The sequence below is a fragment of the Nerophis ophidion genome, linkage group LG14 (genome assembly GCF_033978795.1).
Source record: "Nerophis ophidion isolate RoL-2023_Sa linkage group LG14, RoL_Noph_v1.0, whole genome shotgun sequence".
NCBI lineage: Eukaryota > Metazoa > Chordata > Actinopteri > Syngnathiformes > Syngnathidae > Nerophis > Nerophis ophidion.
The window spans coordinates 43,220,127-43,243,622 of record NC_084624.1 but is presented as its reverse complement, the minus strand read 5'-3'; the positions used below and the strand labels follow the sequence as shown (position 1 = coordinate 43,243,622).

The 23,496-nt window shown below is 42.9% G+C and overlaps 1 protein-coding gene across 3 annotated transcripts in view; it reads right to left on the bottom strand.

Moving 5' to 3' along the window:
• LOC133568706 (contactin-associated protein-like 4) overlaps nt 1-23,496 on the bottom strand; it is a 284,727-nt gene that overhangs the window by 32,745 nt on the left and 228,486 nt on the right. For all 3 annotated transcript variants that reach the window (XM_061920807.1, XM_061920808.1, XM_061920809.1), the window contains exons 15-20: nt 21,217-21,344; nt 20,746-20,916; nt 18,761-18,979; nt 16,765-17,004; nt 14,418-14,642; nt 11,174-11,307 (exon numbers count right to left, since the gene is read on the bottom strand). In XM_061920807.1, the coding sequence (XP_061776791.1) occupies nt 11,174-11,307; nt 14,418-14,642; nt 16,765-17,004; nt 18,761-18,979; nt 20,746-20,916; nt 21,217-21,344 (1,117 nt within the window). The remainder of the gene's footprint in view (nt 1-11,173; nt 11,308-14,417; nt 14,643-16,764; nt 17,005-18,760; nt 18,980-20,745; nt 20,917-21,216; nt 21,345-23,496) is intronic.

The following is a 23,496-nucleotide window of genomic DNA, read 5'->3' as shown; positions in this document are numbered from 1 at the left end:
TTCGTTTTTAGAGCTTTACATGGACTGGCACCTCACTATATCTTGGACCTCATCCAAATTTACACTCCCGGGCGCGTTCTGAGGTCCGAGAGCCAACTCCAGCTCGTGGTGCCCAAGACCAGACTTAAAACCAGGGAAGACAGGGACTTCTCTGTGGTCGGCCCTAAGCTCTGGAACACTCTGCCCCTCCATGTTAGAACTGCTCCCACAGTGTTTTAAGTCTCGTCTTAAGACCCGTTTTTATTATTTGGCTTTTAACACTATGTGAGTCAGTGTTAAAAAAAAAAAAAAAAAAGATTTCTATTTATTGTTTTAACTGGTTTTACCCTTTAAAATAGTTTTTAAACCTTTTTATTTTTATATTGGTTTTATTTTTTATTCGGTCATTGGTGGAGCTAAGGATATTTGAATATCGTGTTTAATATTGTTGTGCAACACTTTGGAAACATTTATGACCTCTCTTTGTCTTTTATTACACACTATTCCCCCTTTGAATAAGACAGTTCCACACTTCTTCACCAGTTGCTTAATCCTCTTGCATAAATAAATCCTGCACCTCATACACATACCTAAGGCTGAAAAATATTCCAAAACAATATTATTAGGGCATTATTGACCATGCAGTAATATGCAGTTTCTCCAGGATTTATGCAGGGTTTTTTGTAATTGTTGCCGCCTAAAGTGCCGGAATTTGCGGCAGCTTTTTCAGAAAGTTGTGGCAAAAGTTGCCCTGTTTTGGAGGATCATATTTTTCCAATAACATTAAATCTACTTGAATTTGTTATCCATGTTTCAAGGGTTCTGTGTAACTTTAACTTAAAATAGCACAGGATTGCAACCAATATTTAAAAACAAATACTGTATTGATGTTCTACTGGTTTTAAACCGCAGGCCAACATAGTCTTCCCAACGTGTCCTGGGTCTTCCCCGTGGCCTCCTACCGGTCGGACGTGGCCGAAACACCTCCTTAGGGAGGCGTTCGGGTGTCATCCTGACCAGATGCCAATAATGCTAATATTAATAATTGATTATAATTACAGAAACAAACACCACCAAAGGCTTCCTTATTATATGTTGTCTGCTTTGTCGTCCACAAATTGCAGATATTTTCCCTGTATGTTTTACGCTTGAAAAGTGTTTGTCCATCCAAAACATTCATTTATTTTCCAACATATTTACCCCCAGACATCAAGATCATTTGTGACCTGTTGAGAGCAATTTGTAACAGTGAATTTTGTTGGTAAATAAAGGGAGGATGAGAGATTATCATCATTATCATCGGGACGGCGTGGCGCAGTGGGAGAGTGGCCGTGCCCAACCCGAGGGTCCCTGGTTCAAATCCCACCTATTACCAACCTCGTCACTTCCGTTGTGTCCTGAGCAAGACACTTCACCCTTGCTCCTGATGGGTGCTGGTTAGCGCCTTGCATGGCAGCTCCCTCCATCAGTGTGTGAATGTGTGTGTGAATGGGTAAATGTGGAAGTAGTGTCAAAGCGCTTTGAGTACCTTGAAGGTAGAAAAGCGCTATACAAGTACAACCCATTTATCATTTATTTATTTAAATGTGCTATACAAATAAAGTGGATTGGATTAGGTAATTTCTGAAATTGGAAAAGGACCAAGTGAATACATTTTGGGGCTGATTGTGATCATTTCTATTAAGTTAGCTTACGTTTACATTAGTGGCCTCAGCTTTTGTGTGTGTGTGAGTGTGTGCGTGTGTGTGTGTGCTAACGGCGCCACCTCCACCCACAGAGACAAAGACACAGGATGACCGACAAGGCCTCACTCTTCTTTTTTCATTACGCTATAAATAACCCAATAAGTTACAGGGCGATTTTAATATGAATAATGGGTTCCAGCCTCAACAAAAGTCCATATTTTACTCAATCTTTCTATTTTGTGTGCTTCTAAATGACTTCCTTAGCCCTACACTAACACATTCTGTAGTCTTAGGAATTTACAAAGCACTTGCTCTTTTTATTTTACTGCTTCACTTTCAGCTAGTTAGCTGCTAAGCAAGTGAAGCTAAAATTGCCAAAAACCTTGACTCGGTGAAAGTAAAAACGTGAGTATGGCTTTGTTTTCTTTTTGCACCCTTATCATTGAGAGGTTGTCTCTGCTAGAGAGACGTGTCCGCCAGTTAGAGTCGGGTAACTTTAACGGCTGAAACATGCTTGCTAATGTTAGCCGTATTAGGCTAACTAGTCTTAGTTTGCAGCAGTAAAAGATACGATGAACCAGTTAAGACGCATAACAGATTTAGTCCATTAGCTAGTCCTACACCCCAGTCTATTGGCCATAGTAGTGATAGGTGACTCCATCACCAGCAACAGACATCTTAGCAAACTGGCCACAATAATTGGCCTTCCGGGGGCCCAAGCACCCGACATTGAAGCTAATCTTATGAAGCTGACTTGCAACAGGCCTAAACACGTACGACAGGCTAATCGCCTCACAAGGTACTCGGACATAGTTGTACACGTCGGCTCCAATGACATTAGAGTGATACAATCCGAGGTTAGAAAGAGCAATTTAGCTAGGACTTGTAATCTTGCCAGAAAGATGGTTCGGCTCTGAGTAATTGTCTCGGGCTCCCTGCCTGCAAGAGGCAATGATGAGAGATATAGCTGATTAGTCTCGCTTAATTGGTGGCTCGCTAGTTTTTGTAGAGAACAAATGTATAACTTTATTGATAATTGGCCCTCCTTCTGAGGCAAACCCGGGCCTGCTGAGGATGGACGGCCCTTGACTCTAATCGGGAAGGTGTCCTCACTAATTCTAGAAACATTGATCACTGTTTGAGTCTCACTTGACAATCTACACTACAAAAGGCTCTGACACAGGCGACTGTGTCAAAGAGCCGGTTCGTTTGGGTGAGGACTCACTTAAACTAAAAATAACCAGTGCCAGGCAGGAAAATTCCTGCACACATAGCATTTCTCATAGAATAATAGAACCCTCGCATAATGTTTTTTTCTCCAGAGGCTGTGCCAGAAATGGCTTTGCAATCTACTGAGGTGGCAAATTATCAACAAATCAACTGCAGCAACCAGCAAGTAATTTCCAGATTCCAATTGTTTCAACTCCGAGATGTGCTCGATGTTCTTTGAAGCTCTCGCGAGACAGATGTAATCTCATTGATATTACTTCTAAGGAACAATTAATAAAAATTCCTCCGAAAAGCCCATTACCTATAATAAGGGCTTTTTGTGAACATCAGATAATTGTCTCCCAAAGTGTTATCAGTTAATGAGGTCATTAGAGACATGGTTAAAACCTGATAATTTATTTTTTTTGCTTAACAAGGCATCTCCTCCTAACGTGTTACTTGTCCCCTTGTATGATCAGTGTCAGAGCTGATCAGACAGTAAGTCGAACCCGTTTACAGTGAAGGTTGGACTCCGCCAGGGCTCCCCGATTCTGTTTACAATTTTTATGGACAGAAATTGGATCTCCCTTGGCATTGAGGGGATCCAGTTTGGTAGCTGCAGGATTAGGTCTCTTTTTTTGCGGATGATGTGGTCCTGCTGGCTTCATCTGACGAGGATCTTCAGCTCTCACTGGATCGTTTTGCAGCTGAGTGTGAAGAGACTGGGGTGAAAATCAACACTTTCAAGTTCCAGTCCATTGTTCTCACCCGGAAAAGGGTGGAGTGCCATCTCTGGGTTAAGGAGGAGACCCTTCCCCAAGTGGAAGAGTTCAAGTACCTCAGGTCTTGTTCACAAGTGAGGAAAGAATGGATCGGTGCAGCGTCTGCAGTGATGCGGACACCGTATCGGTCCATCGTGGTGAAGAAGGAGCTGAGTTGAAAGGTACATTTCTCAAATTATTGGTCGATCTATGTCCTTATCCTTGCCTATGGTCATGAACTGTGGGTCATGACCAAAAGGATAAGATCACCGGTATAAGCGGCCGAAATGAGTTTCCTCCGTCGGGTGGCAGAGCTCTCTCTTAGAGATGAGGTGAAAAGCTCTGTCATCCGGGGGTAGCTCAGAGAAAAGCTGCTGCTCCGACACATCGAGAAGAGCCAGATGAGGTGGTTGGGGCATCTAGTCAGAATGCCTCCCTGCGGTGGTGTTTAGGGCGCGACCGACTGGTAGGAGAACATGGGTGGAGAGACTATGTCTCCCAGCTGGCCTGAGAACGCCTCGGGATCCCGGGGAAGAGTTGGACAAAGGAGCTGGGGAGAGGGAAGTCTGGGCTTTTCTGTTTGACTTTGGATAAGCGGAAGAAGATGGTTGGCTGGATGGAAAATGAATGCTGATACAACTACGACTCTTTTGGCCACGTTCCTAAATTATGCAGGCTTATTGACAGCTTGACTACCAACCTTGTGGTTAGAATGTCTGCCCTTAGATTGGTCGATCATGAGTTCAAACCCCGGCCAGGTCATAGCAAAGACTATAAAAATGGGACCCATTGCCTCCCTGCTTGCCACTCAGCATCACAGGTTGGAATTGGGGGTTAAATCACCAAAAATGATTCCCAAGCATGGCCACCGCCAATGCTTACTGCTTCCCTCACCTCCCAGGGGATGAACAAGAGGCTGGGTCAATTGCAGAGGTTAATTTCATCACACCTAGTGTATGTGTGTGACAATCAATGGTACTTTAACTTTTTAACTTCAATGATGCCTAGCACAACGCCATTGATGGTATAGCACCGTAAAACTTCAAAGGCCCCTAAGAGTACCTTTGTTCCCATTGGTTTACAGAAGAAACCGGAGCTCTTAAACAACAATCATTGAAAAATCAGGAATGCAAATGACATGCGGCTAAACCCGAGGTCTTCCATCAAGCGTGGAGTGATAGTTTAATAACCTATAAGCATGTCTTACATTAGCTAAAACTAATTATTACTCTAATATTAATCGCCCCAATAAAAACTATCATATATTTTTGTTTAACAACCAAACTAAGGTCTTTTCCCAGTAGCTCCACCCACTCGGCTGATAACTTTATGCAATTCTTTACTAAAACAAATGGTTTAACTCAGTCAGGCCTGGGCAATTATTTTGACTCGGGGGCCAAATTTACAGAAAAACATGTGTCTGGGGGCCGGTATTATTTTTAGGAACACTAATAGAAAACCTCACAATAATGTCTTATTGAATGCTAAAAAACATTATGACAGACCACGTGGGTAACAGGGTGTATATTGTAGCGTCCCGGAATAGTTAGTGCTGCAAGGGATTCTGGGTATTTGTTCTGTTGTGTTTATGTTGTGTTACGGTGTGGATGTTCTCCCGAAATGTGTTTGTCATTCATGTTTGGTGTGGGTTCACAGTGTGGCGCATATTTGTAACAGTGTCAAAGTTGTTTATACGGCCACCCTTAATGTGACCTGTATGGCTGTTGAGCAAGTATGCCTTGCATTTACTTGTGTGTGTGAAAAGCCGTAAATATTATGTGATTGGGCCGGCACGCAAAGGCAATACCTTTAAGGCTTATTGGCGTACAGCGGCGTTTTAGTCATAAATTTAACTTTTTGAAACAGATAGTGATAATTTCCGATATTACATTTTAAAGCAGTTATCGGCCGATAATATCGGCAGTCCCATATACTCGGACATCTCTTGTTTTGTTACTTGCATACAAAATATCAAACAGTTTATAGTGATTGTATTGTATCCTATGTTCTGTCCAGAAACCTATATGTTCTAAGAATACCGGCTTGTTAGTGATTCCCAGAGCCCCAAAGTAGTCTGCAGGCTCTAGAGCGTTTATTTTTCGGGCTCAAGTTGTGTCGAACGCCCTAGCAGCAACAGTTAGAGATGCCACTTCAGTGGAAGCATTTAAGTCCCACCTTAAAACTCATTTATAAACTGTAGCTTTTAAATAAGACTCTGTTTTAGACCAGTTTACCTGCCGCTTCTCTCTCTCTTTTTTGCCCCTTTCTCCTCAACTAACAGTGATATTAGTGGTATGGCTAACGCTGAACAGACCATCACCCATTCTATCACCGTAGAATAGGTTGCTTTAAACATATTTGGTAGCTTTTATATTAGGAGGGGATGATACTCTCTTAGTGAGAGCTCGCCCTGTGCAAAGATGTTAATATCATCATGATTCAAGACGAGGGAAGGTTACCTTGTATGCAATATAATGCGATAATATTAATTGAACTCAGCGCTTTGATGGTTTTTACTTCATACATCATCTACTGCCTATGAGATAAGAGGACTCCGCAAACACAGTTCATATTTCATCAGATGCTCTTGAACTGCTTCTGATGGGAGTTTGGCATCTAGGCGAGGATGTCTGCGTTCTAACAGGTCATTATCCTGTCGTTCTTTAAAGATGTTCCCTCCATCAATGTGGGTTTAGCAGGAAAGAATTTAACATCGGGGCTGAGCATAATAACTATGCAAATATGCTCAATTGAAGAAGTTTACATTGTTTTTCCAGAAAGAGCAGAAACATTGAAAGATACTTTTTTAAAATATATTTTTTTAGATATGTATCTTGTGCGCACGAGAGTTTCTTGCGCACACGATATACTTTTGCGTGTGCACGACATATGTATCACGTGTGCACGAGAAAGCATTGGATGCGTCCGTGTGGTTGGAGGTGTGTGTGAAAATGCAAGTTTAGGAGTTAATTCGGCTGTATTTTCCAACAAAGACATTCCCCCATAATCTGCTGTGTTTCAGCATTGTTTTCCTTCCGTTGCCCTGGATCTCGACTGCTTCCCTCGTGCCTCTCTCTAGCCGCAGATCACCTGCCTGCCCCATGCACTGCCTCGTTCCTCGTATCTCGTTCAACACTTTAGTAACACACACTTCAGTTAAATTCTACACATAGTCTTACACCATACACACTCTTGAGTTTTCTCACACTTAATTTCCTTAGTTTATCAGTTAGTATTGTTTATTATTCTTATTATATATATATATATATATATATATATATATATATATATATATATATATATATATATATATGGGCTGTGAATCTTTGGGTTTCCCACGATTCAATTCAATATCGATTCTTGGGGTCGCGATTCGATTAAATATCAATTTTTTCGATTCAACCCGATTCTCAATTCAAAAACGATATTTTTCCGATTCAAAAAGATTCTGTATTCATTCAATACATAGGATTTCAGCAGGATCTACTCCAGTCTGCTGACATGCTTGCAAAGAAGTAGATGTTTTTTAAAAAACTTTTATAATTGTAAAGGACAATGTTTTATCAACTGATTGCAATAATGTAAATTTGTTTTAACTATTAAACGAACCAAAAATATGACTTATTCTATCTTTGTGAAAACATTGGACACAGTGTGTTGTCAAGCTTATGAGATGCGATGCAAGTGTAAGCCACTGTGACACTATTGTTCTTTTTTTTACATTTTTATAAATGTCTAATGATAATGTCAATGAGGGATTTTTAATCACTGCTATGCTGAAATTATAATTAATATTGATACTGTTGTTGATAATATTCATTTTTGTTTCATTACTTTTGGTTTGTTCTGTGTCGTGTTTGTGTCTCCTCTCAATTGCTCTGTTTATTGCAGTTTTGAGTGTTGCTGGGTCAGGTTTGTTTTTGGAATTGGATCGCATTGTTTTGGTATTGCTGTGTATTGTTTTGTTGGATTGATTAAAAAAAAATATATATATATATTGTTGTTGTTGTTTTTGCAGTTATTGTTGTGTTTGCTGTTGTTTTTGTCTCTCTGTCTAATCCCCCTCTTATCCCCACAATTTCCCCCTCTGTCTTCCTTTTTTTCTCTTTCTATCCTCTCCTGCTCCGGCCGGGCTGCACCAAATGATAATATAAGTACATTTAATAAAGTCAGCATTGTGCGTCGGTCTTCTTCTGCCAGTGCACAGCCTCTCAATCAATCAATGTTTATTTATATAGCCCTAAATCACAAGTGTCTCAAAAGGCTGCACAAGCCACAAAGACATCCGTGGTACAGAGCCCACATAAAGGCAAGGAAAAACTCATCATGGTAACAGTGACTATGAGAAACCTTGGATAGGACCAAATTGGCCATAGTGTGTGAAGGTGAGTGTGAATGTTGGCCTTGTGATGAGGTGGTGACTTGTCCGGGATGTATCTCGCCTCCCGCCTGAGTGGAGCTGGTATGATTTAACCCCCAATTACAGCACTTGATGCTGAGTGCCAAACAGGGAAGTAATGGGTCCCATTTTTATAGTCTTTTGTATGACTCAGCCGGGGTTTGAACTCACAACCTACCGATCTCAGGGCGGACACTCTAACCACTAGGCTTTGATTGATTGATACTTTTATTAGTAGATTGCACAGTACAGTACATATTCCGTACAATTGACCACTAAATGGTAACAACCGAATAAGTTTTTCAACTTGTTTAAGTCGGGGTCCACGTTAATCAATTCAGGCTAATGAGTAGGTGGAGGAAGACATTACCATATACTCATTTGTGAGGATTATGACAAACTAATCATCTAAACTGGGAACACAGGCCTTATGTTGGGGCGATTTAGCTCGGTTGGTAGAGTGGCCGTGCCAGCAACTTGATGGTTGCAGGTTTCGATTCCCGCTTCCGCCATCCTAGTCACTGCCGTTGTGTCCTTGGGCAAGACACTTTACCCACCTGCTCCCAGTGCCACCCACACTGGTTTGAATGTAACTTAGATATTGGGTTTCACTATGTAAAGCGCTTTGAGTCACTTGAGAAAAAGCGCTATATAAATATAATTCACTTCACTTCACTTTATGCTGAAAGATATGAACATCCTCTTAGTCGGCATCCCAGTGAGAGCAGACATTGTACAGTAAGTGATTGTTTTATTATGTTCATACTTTGTATTTCTCATGTGTGACTTAGCACTATTACTACATGATGCTTCGCATTTTACGTGAGCTGAATCTGCTTAGCACTCAGTTTCTAAAACTTGGAACTCATCCTCCCTATCTTCAGACTCAAAAATATAAGGTTGTGGATCATCATTAGTAGTCATTGCTGGCTCTCATGAAGTATGCCATGATTAGTAGTAGTTGTTAAAGCAAATTGCGTATGTTGTGAACTGAACACACCACCACAATTCTTAAAATGAGCAAATTTGGTAAATATTACATGTAATTATAAATGTGCCTGTTACTATATTACATATTTACTCACAGTATGCATATCAAACATTGATGGAGGTTTTAGAATATGATTTTAGAGCGCTTTACAGGCGGAATAGATCCCACTCAATGGCCTTGTGGTTAGAGTGTCCACCCTGAGACTGGGAGATTGTGAGTTCAAACCCTGGCCAAGTCATACTAAAGACTACAAACAATGGGACCCATTGCCAGAGGTGGGTAGTAACGCGCTACATTTACTCCGTTACATCTACTTGAGTAACTTTTGGGATAAATTGTACTTCTAGTTTTAATTTAACATACTTTTACCTTTACTTGAGTATATCTATAGAGAAGAAACGCTACTTTTACACCACTCCATTTATTTACATTCAGCTTGCTACTCGCTACTGATTTTTATCGTTCTGTTAATGCACTCTTTGTTTGTTTTGGTTTTGTCGGACAGACCTTCAAAGTAGAATCTATCACATGCCTGCGTTTCACCAATCAAATGCAGTCACTGGTGACGTTTGACTCTGTTTCACCAATCAAATGCAGTCACTGGTGACGTTTGACTCTGATTCACTAATCAAATGCAGTCACTGGTGACGTTTGACTCAGTTTCACCAATAAAATGCAGTCATTGGTGACGTTTGACTCCGTTTCACCAATCAAATCCATTCACTGGTGACGTTTGACTCCGTCTCGCCAATCAAATGCAGTCATTGGTGACGTTTGACTCAGTTTCACCAATCAAATGCAGTCATTGGTGACGTTTGACTCCGTTTCACCAATCAAATCCATTCACTGGTGACGTTTGACTCCGTCTCGCCAATCAAATGCAGTCATTGGTGACGTTTGACTCCGTTTCACCAATCAAACAGAGCCAGGCGGTCACATGATTAACTGCACACTTTTTTTTAATAAACCTTTAATAAATACATTTCAACATTTACAAACAGTGGAAAAGAATAATCAAAGTAAGTACAGAAACAGTACTAATATATATATATATATATATATATATATATATATATATATATATATATATATATATATATATATATATATATATAAAATAAACAAAGTGCAAAGCCATAGGCTCACTCAATCTCAGTAAATAACTTACATTTGGAACACAGCATCTTTGTTTTCACAGCTTTTTGGTTGTTAGAAATAAAGTGTTTTAATGTAGACTTCTAAATCTTTTTTAAAGGCACAAAAAACTGGTCGGGTATTGAGAAACTTACATTTATGAATATATATCTTAGCCAATAGTATAATGAGGTTGCAAAGGTAAAATTAATTTTCAATTTTTTTTTCAATACAGTGTAAAACCAAATATATATTATCTAATATATATTATTGTTTTAGTTGCTTAAGAGATATTCCTGGCTCTGAATTTGTTCATTGCTATCTTTATGTTTTTGTGCATTACTTGTTGCCGTCATCATTAAACAAACAGGTTACTCATCAGTTACTCAGTACTTGAGTAGTTTTTTCACAACATACTTTTTACTTTTACTCAAGTAAATATTTGGGTGACTACTCCTTACTTTTACTTGAGTAATACATCTCTAAAGTAACAGTACTCTTACTTGAGTACAATTTGTGGCTACTCTATCCACCTCTGCCCATTGCCTCGCTGCTTGGCACTTAGCATCAACGGTTGGAATTAGGGGTTAAATCACCAAATGATTCCCGAGCGTGGTCAACGCTGCCGCTCACTGCTCTCCTCACCTCCCAGGGGGTGGGACAAGGGGATAGGGACTGATTGATTGAGACTTTTATTAGTAGATTGCACAGTACAGTACATATTCCGTACAATTGACCACCAAATGGTGACACCCGAATACGTTTTTCAACTTGTTTAAGTCGGGGTTCATGTTAATCAATTAATTGGTAACAATCATTGGAACTTTAATTTTACTTTAATTATCTGCATCGTTAGACACCTGCCTCTTCTTAGCTTTTATCCTAGCTATTATTCACAATTTAATGTCTAAAAAACATCTGGATTGTGAATATAAGCAAAATTGCCCCCCGAAAGCGCACTTCAACTATAAGCGATGCCAGGTGGGATACATTGTGGTCTGCGTGTGTGCGTCACCTGCAGAGACACGACGTCCGTCATTCTCCTCATGTTGAGTGTGTGAAGACGACCGTCAGCCAAAGTCTTTGCTTTGCTCCTCAACACTTCTACTTCTCTGCTGCCGTGTAGCTTGTAGCGCACCTCCAGCTTATCTACACACACACACACGCACACGCACACACACACACACGCACGCACGCACACACACAAATACACGCAAACACAACACATTTTCTCTTTATCAAAAGCTCTAATCTTCTTATTTTCTGGTATACTTATTCCTCTGAATAAGGCTTTCCATATTAAAAGGATTATGTGCTAATTCCCCATCAATAACACAATGCACTGTAATTAATTTTGCTAATATTAGCATTGAGAGACGATTTCATGAAATCCCTGAGAGGGCTCTAAATATCAAACTCATTGTCCTCCTCCTGATGAATATTTATGCTGAAGTTCGTTTACCCCAGGAGCCGTGGCTGGGAATGACATCACAGCCGAGGTATCGGCGATAACGGTTACAAAGTCGGAAATCAAGTTATTACCGCGCTTGCCTTATCTGAATATAAACAACTTCTGGACAAAAATGCATTACAGTAACATTAGCATAATAATACGTCCAACAATACATCATATACAAATGATTTAGTTCGACAAAGATTACTCAGACGTGCAAATAACTGATAATACAAAAGCTTCTATTATTGTTTACAAAACCCAAAACCAGTGAAGTTGGCACGTTGTGTAAATGGTAAATAAAAAAAAGAATACAATGATTTGCAAATCCTTTTCAACTTATATTCAATTGAATAGACTCCAAAGACAAGATATTTAATGTTCGAACTGAGAAACTTCATTTGTATTTGCGAATAATCATTAGAATTTAATGGCATCAGCATATGATCATTTTTACCACTGTGTTACATGGCCTTTCCTTTTAACAACGCTCAGTAAATTTTTGTAATTCTTTCCCATTCTTTCTTGATGTATAGCTTAAGTTGTTCAACAGTTTGGGATCTCTGTTGTTGTATTTTGCGCTTCATAATGTGCCAATATTTTCAATGGGAGGCATGTCTGAACTACATGCAGGCCAGTCTAGTACCCACCCCTCTTTTACTACGAAGCCACCATACTTGCCAACCTCGAGACATCTGAATTTGGGAGATCACGGGGGCAGGGTTGAGGTGGGACGGGGTTAGTAGGGCGTGGTGTATATTTAGCGTCCCGGAAGAGTTAGTGCTGCAAGGGTTTCTGGGTATTTGTTCTGTTGTGTTACCGTGTGGATGTTCTCCCAAAATGTGTTTTTCATTCTTGTTTGGTGTGGGTTCATAGTGTGGCGCATATTTGTAACAGTGTTAAAGTTGTTTATACGGCCACCCTTAGTGTGACCTGTATGGCTGTTGACCAAGTATGCATGGCATTCACTAATGTATGTGCAATAGCCGTATATATTATGTGACTGGGCCGGCATGCTGTTTGTATGGAGGAACTTTGGGACGAGACAACAGGTTGTTTAAGGCACACCCCTAATATTGTTGTCCGGGTGAAAATCGGGAGAAATTTAGGAGAATGGTTGCCCCGGGAGATTTTTGGAAGGGGCACTGAAATTCGGCAGTCTCCCAGGAAAAATCAGGAAGGTTGGCAAGTATGGAAACCACACTGTTGTAACACATGTAGAATGGGCGTCCATGAAAAAGACATTGCTTGGATGTGTTGCTCCAAAACCTGTATGTGCCTTTCAGCATTAATGGTGCCTTCACAGATTTTTTGAAGTTACCCATGCCTTTGGCACTAACACACCCCCATACCATCACAGATGCTGGCTTTTGAACTTTGCGTCTATAACAATCCGGATGGTTACTTTCCTCTTTGTTCCTGAGAACACAACGTCCAAAAACAATATGAAAAGTAGATTCTTTAGACCAGAGAATACTTTTCCACTTTGCATCAGTCCGGAGGCGTTTCTGGGTGTTGTTGATAAATGGTTTTTGTTTTGTATAGTAGAATTTTAACATGCCCTTACAAATGTAGCGACAAATTGTAGTTTCTGACAGTGGTTTACTGAAGTGTCCCTGAGGCCATGTGGTGATATACTTTACACACTGATGTCGCTTTTTGATTCCTCTGTCTTTATTTTCTGTCAGCGCTCTTATTTTGGTTGTTTCCTGCTTTTCTCCCTGAGTGTTGTTTCCCCTCAGCTGCAACTGATTGTCACCTGGCTACACCTGGTGTCAATCAGCCGGATGCTATTTAAAGTTGCTTTGCCCTCCAGTCAGTGTTGGAGTATTGTCTTTGTAGCCGTAGGCTACTATCTGTAAACTGAAACCTGTATCCTGTAGCTGTTTGCAGCTTGCTGTCTTTTTGTTCCTCGTTCCTGTTAGCTGGTTCCTTTTCCCTGTTTCCAGTTGGCCTTTTCCTGGTTTCTGGTTTGTGTTTTTTTGGACATTAAATCATGTTTTCCTGCACCAAGCCTGCCGTCTCTGCATCTTGGGGTTCGTCACCAACCCTTTGTTACATTTACCAGTTGGAAAGTTAAGTATCTTGTCTTTGCAGTCTATTTAAATGATAAATGATAAATGGGTTGTACTTGTATAGCGCTTTTCTACCTTCAAGGTACTCAAAGCACTTGACACTACTTCCACATTTGGTTTTGGGTTTTGTACAATCAGTAGCCATCTTTGAAACCTTCTAGGTTGGCAAAGACTCTCCAACTTTCAGAGTAGGAAATCAGACCTCCGGGTGCGTTCCAGTTGAAATTTCCGACTAGGAATTCGGAAATTCTGACTTGCCAGTACAACTGGAATGCGCCATTATAGTCAAATACAAGAATTCGATTGTGTGATATCTCAATATTTCCACAGCAAATGGACAGAGAGCAAACATGCATGAGTTCCATCGCCTAACCCTCTGACCTTACTCTGATCGAGCAGAACCCTAACAGGTGCTCTTCATGTCCCACTCATGCCTGCAGAAGTCTTTTTTCGCCCTGGCTGAGGCAACTCGTAATAAAGCGCCCAGCTGGACCGATGAAAAGGCAAAAGAGGCTGACAGGAGAGAGGAAGCGACTGACAGAGCCTGATAGGAGCGGGAAGAGGAGGAGGGGGTAATGAAAGGGAGGTCAACGTGAGACGAAGGCGACGAGGATGGTGGACAAGATAAGACGCAGAAGAGATGAACGGTGAAAATGAGAGCCTGAGAGTACGACTGCAGGTGAGATGAGGTCGAGTAGAGGAGCGGAGGGAACAAAAGCCACAGTCCTCACCGTGCTTGTTGATCAGCAGGGCCAGGTACTCCCGCTGGGACGAAGACACGTAGAGCAGAAGAGCTGGACTCTGGGTGGTCCTGAAGCTCAGGGACACGTTCTCCGCCCTCGGGCTCAAGTCAGACAAGATGGAGGATGGCGGCGCGCTGATGTTCTTGCTCCAATTGTAGGACTCTTTGAAGGTGTAGCGGACAGACGTCGTCGGCTTGAAAACAGCTGACACTTCTGTAGAAGGACACGCGGTTAGTCTTAAACAAGGAAACTTCCTGTGGAAGTCAAAAATGTAGTCTGTGAGGGGGGACACCTTAGTTTTATAACTTGTTCTCTGGGTTGGTACATTTTTGAAAAAAATACCAAGTCCCACCTAATTGATACTCTAAACCAGTGTTTTCCAACCTTTTTTGAGCCAGGGCACATGTTTTGCATTGGAAAAATGTAGAGGCACACCCCCAGCAGAAAACATTCAAAAAACGAAACTCAGTTGACAGCAAAAAGTCATTGTCGCAATTGTAGGATATGACTTTAAAGCATAACCAAGCATGCATCACTATAGCTCTTGTCTCAAAATAGGTGTACTGAACAACATCTTAATCTACGATTTGACTCCCTCGAATGGCCTTGATGCAATCAGGAACAGGCTGTTCTGAAGAACTCACCCGAGGACTCCTTTTTTTTCCAACAACACCTGGTGTCCAACTTGAGATCGGCCCCAGTCCACAAAAACATTCAACATCTCACCCAAGTTAATTGGGCATACATGCACGCACACGCCCCTCCCCAAATCAACGCATTCACCACCACTTAATTCCTCTGGGGTTGTGGATGGCTGAGTAGGGCTCTATAGCGGCAGCCGGCCTCCGGGGCCTCACCCCCCCCCCTCTGTTACAAGTTGGTGTGGTTATATGTACCATGTTTATGTGTGCCATACTATGTAAGGTTTTTTTCCTTGGACTCAGTCTGGACCCCTCCTGAGGGTCTAGCCTTAGACAGACATTTTTTTTTACTCTTCCCCCTCTCCCAATGTCACCTTTTTAAGGAGCGCCGTAAGTGGCTGATGCTTTGGCGGTCCCGTCTTGTCCCCCTGTAACGTACTGTATGTCTGCTCTTAGCGGGACTGTGCCGAAAATGTAATTTCAGTTCTTATATGTATTGTACGTGTGTGAATGTGAGTGTGAATGTTGTCTGTCTATCTGTGTTGGCCCTGCGATGAGGTGGCGACTTGTCCAGGGTGTACTATGCCTTCCGCCCGATTGTAGCTGAGATAGGCGCCAGCGCCCCCCGCGACCCCGAAAGGGAATAAGCGGTAGAAAATGGATGGATGGATGTTAAGAATGGACAAAATAAAGCTGCTCTCTGCTGCTGCTGTACTGTCACCACTTGTCACATCACGCCCTGACTTATTTTGAGTATTTTGCTGTGTTTAGTGTTTTAGTTCTTGTCTTGCGCTCCTATTTTGGTGGCTTCTTCTTTTTGGGGTGGGTATTTCCCTGTAGCAGTTTCATGTCTTCCTTTGAGCGATATTTCCCGCATCTACTTTGCAATCAAGAATATTTCAGTTGTTTTTATCCTTCTTTTTGTGGACATTGTTGATTGTCATGTCATGTTCGGATGTACATTGTGTCTTTGCTCCACAGTAAGTCTTTGCTGTCGTCCAGCAATCTGTTTTTGTTTACTTTGTAGCCAGTTCAGATTTAGTCTCATTATGCATAGCTTTCCCTAAGCTTCAATGCCTTTTCTTAGCGGCACTCACCATTTGTTTATTTGTGGTTCAAGCATTAGATACCTTTTTACCTGCACGCTACCAATAACTGTTTCTGACATCTACAAAGCAATTAGCTACCAGCTGCCACCTACTAATATTGAAGAGTATTACATGGTTACTCTGCCGAGCTCTAGACATCATTGACACTCAACAACAACAACACATAATTTGCAGACTATAATTACTGGTTTGCAAAAAATATTTTTAATCCAAATAGGTGAAATGAGATAATCTCCCACGGCACACCGGCACACTAGTATGCCGCGGCACAGTGGTTGAAAAACACTGCTCTAAACTACGAGTTTAGAGTAGGGTTGTCCCGATACCATACATTTTTGTGCCGGTACTGGTACCAACATTTATATCGATAGTTTTCAATACTTTTTTCAATTAAAGGCAACCATGACATTTTTTAAATTTTGGCTTTATTTTAACAGAAAATCTTACAATAAAATAAACATAAGTTTCCTATTTTACTCTAAGAAGACTTTTTAGAAGGTTAAAATTCAAATTAAAGGCTACGTGAAACATAAACCCTACGAATAGTGCAGATCTTTAATCGTCAGGACTGAGGATGGCACTCACCTGCGTGACAGAAGACTCCGGCGTAGGCCGACGGGCCGCAGTCGCAGCGGAAGCCGTTGCTTCTCTCCAGACAACGCCCGTGGTTGCGGCACAGGGGGCCGTAGCTGCTGCAGTGACCCGGGCAGCCGGGTCCGACGCCGGGTGTGATGCGGGCCCTCTCTTCCAGGTCCAGGGTGGCGCCGTTGAGCTGCAGGGCGCGGATGCAACCCCGGAAGCCCTTTTGCCGGGATGCCGTGCCCCCTGACCAGATGCTCAGATTATAGTTTTCATTTTTTGAAAAGCAATCATATTGTTATGGCGTCATAAACCCTTGCAAGGCGCCAGCACAGCAGTTTGATCCTGACAATATAATCCAGGATCTTGTAAATGTTAGGAGGACAAATTAGGACTAATAAACAAAATGTTTATGGGTTGCTGGCTAATGGGTTTCCTCCAATAAAGCAGATTTGCTTAAAACATCTCAAGCAATCTCTGCACATAATGATGCACTTGTTCCTTGTCTACATTTGCAGAGGGAAAGCTTTTACACATGGACTCAAAAGTGACATATAATCATTAAACTCAACATGTATGATTAACAGAGGTGCTGCATAATGAACATGTATTTCCTTTCTGCAGCATTATTATGCAGGTAAACATATGGCGCATTATTGGCAAAGCACATCAATATTTCCCATAGCTTCCCTGATCCAATCTCACCGTCTGTTGGCGAGATTTCCCTCCACAGAGTTACTGACATCGAGTGACGTACGGGAGATTCATGCCACGATAACGCCACGCGGAAAGTGATGGATTTTCCTGTCTTCCGATGAATAAACAGAGTCAGAGTTGGAGTGTTAAGGTGAAGATAAGCAGACCTGCACGCTGGATGAAGTTTGTCTTTAAAGATCTCAGTGGCTAATTACATGGCGGCCTGATTAATGACACCCCCTCTTGGTTTTGGTTCAATTAACGATTCGTTTATGGATAAATCACATCAGGAAGTTTATTACCGCGCCCTGCTGACTTATGAATTTGTTTAATCATTTTATTTCTAGGCGCAGTCAAGGCGTTGAGGGGATCCGGTTTGGTTGCTGCAGGATTAGGTCTCTGCTTTTTGCAGATGATGTGGTCTTGATGGCTTCATCTGGCCAGGATTTTCAGCTCTCACTGGATTGGTTCGCAGCCGAGTGTGAAGCGACTGGGATGAGAATCAGCACCTCCAAGTCCGAGTCCATGGTTCTCGCCCGGAAAAGGGTGGCGTGCCATCTCCGGGTTGGGGAGGAGACCTTTCCCCAAGTCGAGGAGTTCAAGTACCTAGGAGTCTTGGTCACGAGTGAGGGAAGAGTGGATCGTGAGATCGACAGGTGCGGCGTCTTCAGTAATGCAGATCCTGTATCGATCAGTTGTGGTGAAAAAGGATCTGAGCCGGAAGGAAAAGCTCTCAATTTACCAGTCGATCTACGTTCCCATCCTCACATATGATCATGACCTTTGGTTTATGACCGAAAGGACAAGATCATGGGTACAAGCGACCGAAATGAGTTTCCTCCGCCGGGTCGCGGGGCTAACCCTTAGAGATAGGGTGAGAAGCTCTGCCATTCGGGAGGAGCTCAAACTAAAGCCACTGCTCCTCCACATCGAGAGGAGCCAGATGAGGTGGTTCGGGCATCTGGTCAGGATGCCACCCAAACGCCTCCCTAGGGAGGTGTTTCGGGCACGTCCGACCGGTAGGAGGCCCCGGGGAAGACCCAGGACACGTTGGGAAGACTATGTCTCCCGGCTGGCCTGGGAACGCCTCGGGATTCCTCGGGAAGAGCTGGACGAAGTGGCTGGGGAGAGGGAAGTCTGGGCGACCCGACCTCGGTTAAGCGGAAGAAGATGGATGGATGGATTTTATTCATCTCTGGTTGTAGCTTATTTTTTTAGCAATCCAGCCAAGCAACAAAATAGTTGTCAACAACGGTTATTTTTTCCGAACACAATCAAAATATATTGACATATTAAGTCCACTTGCCGATGAAGAGCTGGCTGTTAAGCTGCAGGTGAACGTGTCCGTCGGCAGGAGCCTCCAATGTGGCGGCAGGAAGTGCATCCAGTCGCAGGGACGCCTCCTTTATGTTGCGCTCCACGCGAACCTGATGCCACCGGTCGTCGTTCAGCGGGGCACTGGACTCCACGTGCACTTCCAGCGGTCCATTGCCCACGTCGAAGGAGAAAACCACCCGAGTGGGAGCTGGCAAGAGAAAAGTTGATGGATTTTTGTACACACAATGTCAGGGCAATCACTCTGAATTCAATACATTCCATTACTGCGTTGTCCCTCAGGGTTCCGTCCTAGGCCCCCCGTGTTATTTTGTCTCTCATCACTGCTGCGCCTGACACCGAGGACTCTTTTTACACAGACTGAGGGTCTGAGCTTGGATGTCTTAAGCTTGAGAAGACGTAGCATCTCTCTCCTTGGGGGGAAGATTGCCTTCGCGCAAACCTAAGAACCAATCCGCTATTGTGTGATGACTTTCATTTGTTCCATTGATATAATTGCCTTGGGCCTGTTGTGGACTGCACTGCGCTTCATTGCTGCGGGGCCTGCTGCTCAGCCAAGTATGTCGGCTGAACGCTTGGTTCCATCTAGTGAAAGATTTAGGAGGGTGCCGGCCAAAGCAGAACGGGGGGCGGGAGGCACGAACAACAAGATGAAACAATATCCCCGGTAACTTCATTCCGGAATGGTTCCCAGGCCCTGTCGACAAAGTTACACTATGATCTGAGGCAGGTTGGGAGCAGAGCGGCAGTATTCCGAGGTGGAACAACCACACTGACGTTGATTTCCCTTGAGGGGAGGGGGCTGTTGGTGTAGCAGCAATCCTGCATTAGCTTCGGTTTTTGTCCCTTCAACTCCCACGTCAGCCACTGCTTCAGTCAACAGATGACAAAATACAAAAAAAAGTGCTACAGTACAACTTTCTCTGTGCTTAAAGCAAATACATGTATATAGTATGTCATGTTAAGTCAAACCCATTCTAAATTCTTTAAGGACTAAAAGTATTCTAATACAATACATACATACAGTAGGGGCGGTATAGCTCGGTTGATAGAGTGGCCGTGCCAGCAACTTGAGGGTTCCAGTTTCGGTTCCCGCTTCTGCCAACCTAGTCACTGCCGTTGTGTCCTTGGGTTAGACACTTTATCCACCTGCTCTCAATGCCACCCACACTGGTTTGAAATGTAACTTGGATATTGGGTTTCACTATGTAAAAGTGCTTTGAGTCACTAGAGAAAAGCGCTATATAAATATAACTCACTTAACTTCTTACAATTGTGCAAATAAAATGCTTTATATTATTTCTGGTAATGTGTCGCATTTGTATTAATGTATACACTATATTGCCAACAGTATTTGACCACCTATCCAAATGATCAGAATCAGGTGTTCTAATGACTTGGCCCATCCAGAGGTGTATAAAATCAAGCACTTAGGCATGGAGACTGTTTCTACAAACATTTGTGAAAGAATGGGCCGCTCTCAGATTTCCAGCGTGGAACTTTCATAGGATGCCACCTGTGCAACGAATCCAGTCGTGAAATTTCCTCGCTCCTAAATATGAATATATAAAGACATGGCTGACAGAGTCTGGTGTGGATGAACTTGACTGGCCTGCACAGAGTCCTGACCTGAACCCTATAGAAGTCCTTTAGGATGAATAAGAACGGCGACAGAGACCCAGGCCTTCTACACCAACATCAGTGAAAATTCCTATAAACACACTCCACAACCTTGTGGACAGCCTTCTCAGTAGAGTTGTAGCTGTAATAGCTGTGAAAGGTGGACAGACATTACATTGAACCCTATGGCTTAGGAATGGGATGGCTTTTCAAGGTCATATGTGAGTCAAGGCAGGTGGCAAAATCATTTTTGGAATATAGTGTAGTTAGTGGTGTGGTGTTATTAAAGCTCATTGGAGCAAAGTGACTCAATGGGTGGCCTCGGGTGTTGCTTACAGCTCATTTCGATCCGGATGAAGTCTCGGATGCCCAGGTTTTCCAGGAACACGCCGAAGGGAGCGGTGGTTTTGAACATGAAGGAAATCTCCGCGCTCAGCTCCCCGTGGAAAGTAGGGAAGTGGAGGTAGGACGTCTCCTTGTCAAAAAAGGCGGCGTTCCAGAAGTTCTCTGAGAAAATGAAGGGAAGAAAGCGATCACGCTCAATGGAAACAAAGCAGGCTAATAAAACCAGGCACAATAGAGCGCAGCTGACACTTTAACAACCCCTGTTTAACCACTTCATTTGACTTAATAAGGCTTGTCATTGTGTTCCTTTAATTTCTCTTACATGCATCAGTTTGCCAGTATGGGATCTTAACCACTTATCCAGAGTCTCTGGCTGACCATACGTTAGACTCTAAACCGTATGAATATTTCACTACGGAGCTTGACGTTTATTTTTATACTTCCATAAGCAACCTGACTTACTGTCTCCATGGCAACGCAGCGGCCCCACCCTATAGGCGGCCTCCGAGCCCGGCCTCTGGACGTCACCCAGCACCAGAGACCTGACAGGGAGGCTCTCTTTGTTGCTGAGCAGCCCAGAGTCTTCAGTCCTGGAGGACGCAAAGAAGTGAAGACAAATAAGTATTGATGCTATTGTTCCACTGATATCACCGTTGTCATCCTCCAGTTGTCACAGCCATGAGGAAGCTTCCGTGCGAACTGCGTATGGTCGAGAAGGACCAAAAGTGTTGAGGTGGAGCACCTTTTTATGAAATATTAATGGTACCGCTGGAAATAGATGTTTGCCTTGTGTGATGACATGAGCAAAGACTGGCACCACTGTGTGAATAAAATGTTAAACAATTTATGAAAAACCCAAAGCTCAGTATACCTGAGGCGACTTTATGATTTTGTGCGATTTTAAGAGCAAGCAGTACTTAGTGGTTAGAGTGTCCACGTTGAGATCGGTAGGTCGTGAGTTCAAACCCTGGCCGAGTCATACCGAAGACTATAAAAATGGGACCCGTTACCTCCCTGTTTGACACTCAGCATCAAGGGTTGGAATTGGGCGTTAAATCACCAAAAATGATTCCCAGGTGCGGCCACAGCTGCTGCTCACTGCTCCCTTCATCTCCCAGGGGGTGATCAAGGGTGATGGGTCAAATGCAGAGAATAATTCCGCCACACCTAGTGTGTGTGTGACAATCATTGGTACTCTAACTTTAAAGGGGAACATTATCACCAGACCTATGTAAGCGTCAATATATACTAGAGATGCGCGGTTTGCGGTCTCATCCGCGGATAAACCGCGGGTCGGGAGGGTGACATGACGAAAAAATAGATTTTAAATAGATTCGGGCGGGTGGCGGTTGAACCATTTGGAAATATTTGATATACATGGTTCAGGGATAGGTATTTTTTACAGTTCAAAGAGCCATTTTGACCCGTGTCACAAAGCGAAGAAGACAATAGGAGACGTAAACTTCCTCAAAAAATGTCTGCCGGCAGTCACCCAGTTAATAATTATTAGGGCGTGCTCTGAAGCTTTTGCCTTTGACGCCTTCTACAACATGTACAATCTTCTTGCCAGTCCAGCAATATGTTGTGTGTGGCTCCCGCAGACACACGCACACGACTGGAAGGCATACTGGGTGATACAGAGTACACTAATGGTTGTGATATAAACAATTTTAACACTCTTACTAATATGCGCCACGCTGTGAAGCCACACCAAACAAGAATGACAAACACATTTCGGGAGAACATCCTCACAGTAACACAACATAAACGCAACACAACAAAAACCCAGAATCCTTTGCATCCATGACAAATCCTGACTATATTATACACCCCGCTAGCAGCAAATCCCGCCACCACCCCACCCCCCTGTGCGTCGGTAAGGTGGGTGGGGTTGGAGGCGCGGGGGTGTAAAGTATATTCAGGAAGTGTCATGAATGCAAAGGATTCTGGGTATTTGTTGTGTTGCGTTTATGTTGTGTTACTGTGAGTATGTTCTCCCGAAATGTGTTTGGCATTCTTGTTTGGTGTGGCTTCACAGCGTGGCGCATATTAGTAAGAGTGTTAAAATTGTTTGTATCACAACCATTAGTGTACTCTGTATCACCCAGTATGCCTTTCAATCTTGTACGTGTGTTTGCGTAAGCTGCATACAGCATTTTGCTGGACTGGCAAACAGTTCGTACATGTTGTTGGTGTCTAAGGCAATGGCTTCACAGCACGCCCTTATACTCGTTATCTGGATGAGCATCATCGGGTATTCGCGAGAACGTTAGTGGCTCCAATTGCCTTCTTTACTTTGTGACACGGGTCAAACTAGCTCCTTTAGTGGCAAAGGTCGCCGTCTCCGGATATATAACAACGGGCGGGTGGCGGGCGGTTGTGATTCTGATAAAATATTGGTTCGGGTGGATGGCGGGTGGATGACGACTTTAGTGATGCGGTTGCGGATGATATAATTGCCTATCCGGGCATCTCTAATATATACCTTGATATTGCAGAAAAAAGTCTATATATTTTTTTAACTGATTTCCAAACTCTAAATGGGTGAATTTTGGCAAATTAAACACCTTTCTATTTATCACTCTCGGAGCGATGACGTCAGAACGTGACGTCACCTAGGTAATAAAGCCACCATTTTCTCAAACACATTACAAACACCGGCTCTCAGCTCTGTTTTTTCCGTTTTTTCGACTATTTTCTGGAACATTGGAGACATCATGCCTCGTCGGTGTGTTGTTGGAG